The following is a 9,400-nucleotide window of genomic DNA, read 5'->3' as shown; positions in this document are numbered from 1 at the left end:
TAATCACTCTCTATTGTTTAGCTGTTTATTCACTGCAGAGAGACCTTGCTGGCTTTTTCATGCCTCTGTGTGCAAAGGCTCCTAATCTGTCCCAACCACAGCTTCTTACATAAGGAAGCCCAGTTTCTTAGTACACTTGCTGATGCAGACTGAGGTTTCTCTGCACATTCCAGCCCTCTTCTAGACAAAGCCTGAGAGTAATTACCCTAACCAGTGTGAATGCATCTCATTGTCAGGTTTTGTTTTTCTGCTCTGCCTTTCTCGTCTGCCTCATCCCTGGACTGTCATAGCTTGTAACCACTGGAATTATGCGCTCATGTTTTTTATTGTAATTTTCCCTCAGTGGTGTATGCCATAACTGATACTAAAGCAAATTCTTGGAGTGACAAGGGTTACATTTCATGGGAAACAGAGCCATCAGCACAGTGTAGATGCCCAAGTCTTCTGTGTTCTTGTGCCAATAGCTGCAAAGAAAAAAAGGAAAGCGATATCCCGTGTCCTCCCACCTCTCCAGTGATCTGTTTATCAGCATTGAATTTCCTTGTTACTTTACATTTTGGTCACCTGTAGCCTTTTCTCACTCTGAATTCTAATCTAGATCAGAAAAGGTACCCATAGTTTGTCTTCTGGACAGTATGGATCTTTCCAATTTCACTTTGGCTCCTGAGAATGTCACAACCACCAGCCTCCCTACTTCTCCTATCCCCTGGCTAGAATACGTGCTGCTTCCTAGCCTGTTCCTCGGAGCTTGCTTCCTGGTGGGAGTTCCTGGCAACATCCTGGTTATCTGGACCATCCTGTTCAGGATTTCACCTCGATCCTTCACTGTTGTGCTGCTGCTGCATATGGCCATCGCAGACTTCAGTGTCCTCATCACGCTGCCCATTTGGATCCATGCTCTGGCCGACAGCTGGGTCTTTGGCCTCTTCTTCTGCAAGTTCCTCACCTACCTCATCCACGTAAGCATGTACGGCAGTCTCTTTTTCATCACCCTAATGAGTGTCCATCGCTTCCTGGCTGTCGTTTTCCCCTTTGTGCTGCTTCGATGGCAGCAGAGGAGACGAGTCTATGGTATTTTGGGAATCGCCTGGATTCTGGCCTTAGCCTTTGCTTCTCCTGTTTTTGTCTATCGTACTACTATGGTTCATGGTGACTCTGTCCAATGCTCGCATCGAAAGTACTCCTCTGACCAGCAGAAACTGGCCATCCTGTTGCTGGAGAGCACTGTTGGATTTGTGGTGCCATTCTTTATCCTCCTGTTGTGCTACTCCTTCATCTTACACAAAATCCAGCACCTCAAATCCAAAAAGATCAAGTCAGAGAAATTGATTGTCAGCGTAGTCATTGCTTTCTTTTTGTGCTGGTTTCCTTATCATGTTTTTAACGTGCTAACAATTGCCTCGGTTTTACTAAAATCCACTGACCCATCAACCTCTGAAAGCCTGGAAAAAGTTGTTGCTGTTGGAAACAACATCGCTGGTGCCCTGGCCTTTTTCTGCAGCTGCTTGAACCCCATCCTCTACGCTTTCGCAGCCCGAAGTTTTCGGGGTGGTTTGAGAGGAATCAACTTTACCAAAGTTTTAGGTCAAATGAATGAAGACACAACTCAGAAGAAACCTACCAAAATATCCCATATCTCAGATGATCATAATTCTCTGGAAAACCAAGTCCCTCATTCTTTGGAGATCCAAAAGTCTCATTCTTTACAAAATCAAATCTCACCTTCCTTGGAGAACCACAGGCCTTGCTCTTTGCAGAGCTAAAACACGCACTCTTAGCTGAACCATACCTTTCACCCTCTGAAGAATCATAACTTGATTTCATTGCAGATTGTGATGCTTTTTACTTGACAAAAGCATGAGCATTATTTGAGATTGTTGTACACTAGTTTTGGAGACCACATACATTTCACCTTCAGATGTTCAGGATCAATATGGAAAAAACTAGAATATGCCACATCTTACTCTCTGGAGAACCACAAATGTTATTCTATGGAAGGCCAAGACTCTCAATCTCTTGGGAACCTGTAAACTCTTGTCTTTTTGTTTTTTGTTGCTGGCTCTAGTTAGACCTCATTTTTCTTTCCTTCAAATTAGGTTTTTTTTTTGTTTGGAAGTTTTCTCCTGCTTCTGTGTGCTAGCTCAGTCAAAAGCAGCTTTGGCTGAAGGCCACAAACCAGGGCTCTTTCCAGACCCTTGTGATTATGTGCCCCATATCCATTCACTAGATGTCACTTTTGCATGGTGAGCAGAACTCACTCACTCACTAGCAGCTCTGCAACATTCCTAACTGAGCCAGAAAATGGAGGCGCTATCCCAGAAATTGAGCCCAGGTCCTCCGCATGGCAGTGCCACCGAGCACTGCTCTGCCCAAATGAAGTCTTAAATGCATTCCATTTGCAGACACATTTACCCCGAAGCATTTAGAACTCAGGTGGAATGAGTGGCAAACTCGTTTATTTGAGGGAATGTTAAAAGCAGACTGTACTGAAATTGTTGCAGGCTGTGGGGTATAGAGGTTTTACTTTCTGGGAGGAAGTTATAGCTACAAATATGCTGGAAATGTGAAATATCTGCTTTTCTGCAAGGGTGCTGACCTTCTTTCATGATCCGTAACATTCTGAGAAGTAATAAAGAAACCTCTCTCCCTCTGCCTCTTTCATCATCCTCCACCCAATCTCTACCCCTCCACCCTTCCCCATCTACCCATGCTTTTTAGGTAATAAGATTAATATTCAAGGTTCTCTTAAATTGATAACTGGAGTAAAACAGAAACACTGTGCAAACAATGCTTGCAAGAAAAGAATAATAGTATAGAGTGTGGTAGATAATAAGAAGGCAAGAGCAACCTCCTGTTTCATGGTCCTTTTGGTTTTGGTTGTTGAATCTGATTGTTGCTGTAATGTGTTTAAAATTAAAACAAAAAAGCATGTACCCGTCTATCTCCATTGACCTCAGGTTTCCAATAGTAGAGGAAGGCTGGCATTCTGTACGGCAGTATTTCCTTTCTATGTGTGGCACCTAGAAATCTAGGAGTCCTTTTGCTAATGTGCGCTGAAAAATGGCCTGCGTTGGTGTAGACGCTTGTATTGGATATACGCAGGTCCATTTTTTAGCGCACCTGCAAAAAAGGCCTTTTTTGGGGGCCGAAAATGGACGTGCGGCAAAATAAAAATTGCCCTGCGTCCATTTTGGGCCTGAGACCTTACCGCCACCCACTGACTTAGCGGTAAGGTCTCGCCTTATCTGGGAGGTAATCATCAGCATGCATACACTGCCGATTACTGCCTGGTTAGTGCCACACAGTAGAAAATAAAACGTATTTTCTGCCACGTATATTGGACGCATGTAAAAAATGGAATTACTGCCTGGGGCTTGTGGTAGTCAGGCGGTAGGTCCAAATTGAAACATGTTAGATGTGCATAGGCACCTACGCACCTTAGTAAAAGGGCCCCTTAGTAAACTGCGGTAAGCACTAACATGTGTTTATCGCAGGTTATAATCCACTACTGCGGGGCACACTGAGGCATCCCACAGTACATAAATACATAAGTAATGCCATACTGGGAAAAGACCAAGGGTCCATCGAGCCCAGCATCCTGTCCATGACAGCGGCCAATCCAGGCCAAGGGCACCTGGCGAGCTTCCCAAAAGTATAAACATTCTATACATGTTATTCCTGGAATTGTGGATTTTTCCCAAGTCCATTTAGTAGTGGTTTATGGACTTGTTCTTTAGGAAACCGTGCACTAAAAAATAGAAAATATTTTTTAGCGCTGGAGGGCATGTTTGCGGGTGGATAGTAGGCATGCCTAGCTGTATCACCGCATGGGTAGTGCATGAGCCCTTACCACCTGATAAATAGGTGGCTCCTGCGCTAATGGTCACACATTAATTTGGAATTTAGCACATAGCCATTAATGAGAGAAACATTTTACTAGCTCGCTAAAAGTTGCCTCATCACATGGGAAACCCACGCATTAGTCATACTGCAGGCCACTTTTTAGCACAGCTTATTTTGTTACTTTTGTATTATCCTGTTCCTATTATTCTGGCTTTCTTTGTAAAGGTTTTCTTTGTAAAGGTATTCAGAAGCATGTGAGAAATCATGCACAGGAGTATGGCACCTATTTTTCAAGCTGGGTGTTGATTTGCAATGTGCACAGGCAAAGAAAAATTGAGTTCATTTTGGGGAAAATTAATTCTTTTCTCACAATTTTCATTCATTTTTTCTGTTCATCACACACTTTTATGTTACTCTATTAAAAACTTTTAATGCGCATAAATCTACTGTACACCTGATCATTTGTACATTAATGCTCATTAAGCCAATTTTGCATACACTAAAATTTTTAAGACACCTTAATAAACTGAATGTGCACTAATGAATGCACATCCCTACAGTCAATATGCTTTATACTACATGTGAAAGTTGAAATGTTCACCTGTTCACATAGCTCAAGAATTTCGTAGATTGAAGGTCCAAATTCCTAGGGCTGCTTTGATGTACTGAACAGTCTACATGATTACCTTCTGTGGGTGACTCTAAGGACAATTTTCAAAAGGATCTAGAGACGCCAGAACAGAGTTAGCCAAGTACATTCTTTGCTGCCAGGCTTTCATGCCATATAGAGGGTAATAACAGGGCGTCTAGTCTGTGAATGCACCTAGGTGCTTATGCTATGCTTGTTTTATAAAACATAGATGAGATGATGAAGATTATAAAGGTCACAATATTGTTAATATCAAAAATTTGGAGGAAGAGACACTATGGGGCCAATATTCAGACCGTGGCAGGCAGTACAATTAAAGCCTGAACCCAGAAATTCAATGCTGCACCGAATCTGGCGATTTTTGGCCGCCAGAACTTAACCTGCTAAGCCAATATTCGGTGCTAACCAGTTAACTTCCTAGTTTTTAAAGACATGACTGCTATTTATGTGGTCTTTTTTAACCGCTAAACCCAGCGCTGTATATTGGCACTAACCGGCTATATCACGTGATACAGCTGATTAGCCACTTAGGGCTAGATTCTATATGGTGCCTGAAAATTCCACGTGGAATAAATTTCTGCCAAAGCGTATTCTATAAATGTTGCCTAGATTTAGGTACAGTATATAGAATATGCTTAGTTGATATCCCAGCGCCTAAAACTACGTGCATCAATTTACACCAAGGGATATGTGGTGTGAATGCCGTCACGTAGCTTTAGGCACAAAGGGGCATATTTTATAACAGTGCTTGTAAATTTTGGAATGCCCAAGAAACGTCCATTTCACCACCCATAAACATACCCCTTTCTGGCTCCACGCATTAGAATTTAGGCACAGTGTATTACAGAATACACTTAGGGGCCCTTTTACTAAGCCACATAGGCAGCCACATACGCCCAACATGTGTCAGTTTGGAATTACCGCCCGGTAATTTCATTTTTTATGCACGTCCACTTTGGTGCACCAAAAAATAATTTTTATTTTGTGGCACATGACGCTACCAGGCGGTAAAAGGCGTTCTCCGCGTGTAGACCATTACCACCCAGTTAACATGAGTCTTTACCACTAAGTTAATGGGTGGCGGTAAGGTCTCACACCCAAAATGGACACACGCCAATTTTCATTTTGCTGCATATCCATTTTCGGTCAGGTGCACTGAAAAATGGATCCGCGCACGTCCAAAACATGCGTTTACACTAGTGCAGGCCATTTTCAGTGCACCTTAGTAAAAGGACCCCATAAAAAGTTATGCACCTAAATTCTAATTATTGCCAATTACTGGTCATTATTGCTGGTTAAGTGCTCTTAAAAACACTGATTGGTTTCTTAAGGCAATTAAGTTACATGAATTGTTATAGAATACTTTTGAATGCTGGTGTGGAATACTAGGCACGATATATAGGCAGTATGTGCTAATTGTGAATATTCAGCAGAATATTCTGAACCACTGAATATTCGCGGTTAGATGGTTAAATGCTATTTAAGCGGTCAGTGGCTGTTGCTGACTGGCTAAATAGTGCTGAATATTGGGGGGTAGGTTCTTTCCGGCCAATATTCAGAATGATTTAACCAGCCAAAAATGGCCATCAGCCAGTTAAATTACTTGTTCACAGCTATCCGCTCATTTTCAGCGAAAATAACTGGCTAAGGGGCCCTTTTACTAAGCCACATGGGCACCTATTTGCTCAATTTTGAACTACCATCTGGCTACTACGTGACTGGGTTGAAGACCTCAATGACTGGATTTGAGGACTCCTGCCTTAGCAAATATCGCTTAGCTGCTTTGCTGCCACAAAAGTTTCTGTATTTTGCACATTTACTTGGGCAAGTGGTCTGTAAATACTGGCACCTAGTTACAAAACTGCCTTTAACTTTTTTTTTTTTAGCATAACTTCATGTAATCACTCTATTTTAGGAACAGAGTAGGCATTTCAAGAGGAGGAGCAGCCTAATGGTTACTACAGCAGGCTTTGATCCAGGCAACCTGGGTTCAATTCCCAGTACAGTTCCTTGTGACCCTGGGCAAATCACCCAACCCTCCATTGCTCCACATATTAAAAAAAAAAGAAGCAGCTTAGATTGTGAGCCCTCTAGCAACAGAGAAATTACCTGTATATAATGTGTACAGCACTGACTACATCTAGTAGTGTTCTAGAAATGAGTAGTAGTAAATAATTTGGGAAATTATGCTACCTTGAAAATTTATTTTTTGAACCTACAAAATGTTAGAAAATTTGGGATATGATGTGAAAGACTTTAGAAGAAAAGGTCTAGTTGATGGTGGATGGACACTTGTGTTAAAAACTTTGTGTAAAGAAAAGGACAAAAAGAAAGGGGGACATATTAAAGAAGAGGCAGATGATGAGAGTGGACTGTAGCAAATGAGTGCTGTTCATATTCTGCAAGAACAGGAGGTTTATGATGTCTCTCTCATATTACTTCTTCATACAATTTTTTAATGAGGATTTTCAGGATAGATGGTGAGTGAATAATTGAAGTCATGCAAAAATATTTTTATGCCCTACTGTTGGGTTTTTTTTTTTTGGATATTTTATAAAGGCAACAGATGTGCCTATATATCTTTATGAAAGAACCTACCTGAAAGCTCTTTCAGAGAATTACAGCTGCTCTGAGACATTTGGGGTCCTTTTACCAAACTGTGGTAAAAAGGGCCATGCGGTAAGATTTCACTTACCGTGTGGCCATGCGGGGGGAAGCACTTAACGCCACCCATTGAGGTGGCATTAATGGCTCCCGTGCTAACCTGGCAGTAACCGGGTAGCATGTGGTGCTGCCCAATTACTGCCAGGTTAGCGCCGCACTGGAAAATAGCTAGCTATTTTCCATAGCGGAGCAAATGGCACACGCCGGAGCTGGAACTACCGTCGGCGCCCATGTTCAGCCGGATGTTGTTCCAGGTTAGCATGCGGTAAGCCCGTGTTGGGCTTACTGTCGCTCTGTAAAAGGACCCCTTTGTGTATGTATTTACTGGTAGTAAACAGTACTGGACTGCAAAAGGAAAAGCAAGGAGCAAAGTTGGAGGCAGCCAACTTCTCGCTGTGAGTTAGTCAAGGATTTTATGACAAGCCTGCATGCTGGTGGGATAGCAGGGTGAGGAGACAGTCATCGAGGATGTGGATGTTATGTTATGGAACTAGAAGATGTGTCTGGGGGTACTGGAAGGGAGATTATCTGCCTTATTTTTGAAAGAGAAAGAAGCCCATATTTCGACCCAAATCGGGAGATGGGCGTCTTTCTCCCGTGGGCGCCCAAATCAGTATAATCGAAAGCCGATTTTGGGCGTCTTCAACTGCAATCTGACGCGAAAACGGCCAAAGTTGATGGGGGCATGTTGGAGGCGTGGTGAAGGCGGGACTGGGGCGTGTTTATCGGCTGAGGAGAGATGGATGTCCTCGGCCGATAATCGAAAAAAGAAAGGCATTTTTAGCGTGAATTTGGGTCACTTTTTTTGGACCCTTTTTTTTCAGGAACAAATCCCAAAAAAGTGCCCCGACTGCCCAGATGACCACCGGAGGGAATCGGGGATGACCTCCCCTGACTCCTCCAGTGGTCACTAACCCCCCTCCCACCAAAAAAAAGAACTTTAAAAAAACTTTTTTTTCCAGCCTGTATGCCAGCCTCAAATGTCATACCCAGCTCTATCACAGCAGTATGCAGGTCCCTGGAGCAGTGGGTGCAGTGGACTTCAGCCAGGTGGACCCAGGCCCACCCCCTCCTACCTGTTACACTTGTGGTGGTAAATGGGAGCCCTCCAAACCGCCCCCAAAACCCACTATACCCACATCTAGGTGCCCCCCTTCAGCCATAAGTGCTATGGTAATGGTGTAGAGTTCTGGGGAGTGGGTTTTGGGGGGGATTTGGGGAGCTCAGCACCCAAGGGAGGGAGCTATGGACTTCAGAGGTAGTTAACTTTTTTTTTAAATTGTTACAAGTGCCCCCTAGGATGCCTGGTTGGTGTCCTCGCATGTGAGGGGGATCAGTGCACTACGAATCCTGGCCCCTCCCATGACCCAATGCCTTGGATTTGTTCGTTTTTTAGCTGGGCGCCTTCAGTTTCCATTATCGCTGAAAAACAATACCGCCCAGATCAAATCCGCACAAATCCGATGCATTTGGCTGGCACAAACCGTATTATCGGAAAAAGGATGGACGCCCATTTTTTTCGAAAATACAGTTTGTCCCGCCCCTTCACATATCCGTTCTCGGAGATAGACACCCATGTAGATGGGCATTCACGTTCGATTATGTCCCTCCACGTATGGGGAGCTCTGGACAAATCATGTATGGAGGGTTCCAAGACCAGAAGATGCCTATGAGAACTTTGGTGCATCATTTACATGTGGATTCTGGGGATGTGTAGGCTTGCCTTCCAGGGAACACAGGTCATATGTATGAGGTGGGGCTCTGACGAACATGGGTTATATGTTTGGGGGGCAGCAATAGACAGAGGATGTGATTAGGAAAGGGCATGGATTTATCTCTTTTCAAAAGTTGACACCAGTGACTTTTCAAAGATATGTTACTATTTCTGGGAAAAGATGAATAAAGTCACCAGAAACAAAATGAGGTTTTAATGAATTCTGTTAGTGTAAACAATTTGTAATACAACAATCCAAACTCCATCCATTTATGTGAAAAAATAAAAAAGTTACAGAAGTTCAAACATGTAATTTTTTCAGACTGCTTATGGACCCATGACATGAAAACTCACCTATTCTCAAGATTTTGGATCTGCTACTTTAGTTCCCTTTTCCCAGAGATGGTCACATATTCTACCCAAGTACCTTGAACCTGGCCAGCTTACTGCAACTTGTCTCCTACTAGGGTAATTTTATTAAGCATTTTCAGCACGTAAAGCATGTTTCACCTGTGGAAAGGGCTGCTGGA

General features: G+C 43.1%; 1 protein-coding gene across 1 annotated transcript; it reads left to right on the top strand.

The window, feature by feature from the left end:
- Nucleotides 1-632: 632 nt before the first annotated feature.
- On the top strand, nt 633-3,086 carry LOC115471219 (leukotriene B4 receptor 1-like). The gene has a single exon (XM_030204924.1). It carries the CDS (start codon nt 636-638, stop codon nt 1,761-1,763), a length of 1,128 nt encoding a protein of 375 aa, XP_030060784.1. The 5' UTR covers nt 633-635; the 3' UTR covers nt 1,764-3,086.
- The last annotated feature ends 6,314 nt before the right edge of the window (nt 3,087-9,400 follow it).

The sequence above is a fragment of the Microcaecilia unicolor genome, chromosome 5 (assembly GCF_901765095.1).
Source record: "Microcaecilia unicolor chromosome 5, aMicUni1.1, whole genome shotgun sequence".
NCBI classification, from domain to species: domain Eukaryota; kingdom Metazoa; phylum Chordata; class Amphibia; order Gymnophiona; family Siphonopidae; genus Microcaecilia; species Microcaecilia unicolor.
Note: the sequence above shows the minus strand (reverse complement) of the source record. Positions and strands in the feature narration are given on the sequence as shown.

What these genes read in the sequence shown, in the direction of transcription:
- LOC115471219 (XM_030204924.1), top strand. Translation starts at nt 636, where the DNA reads ATGGATCTTTCCAATTTCACTTTGGCTCCTGAGAATGTCACAACCACC.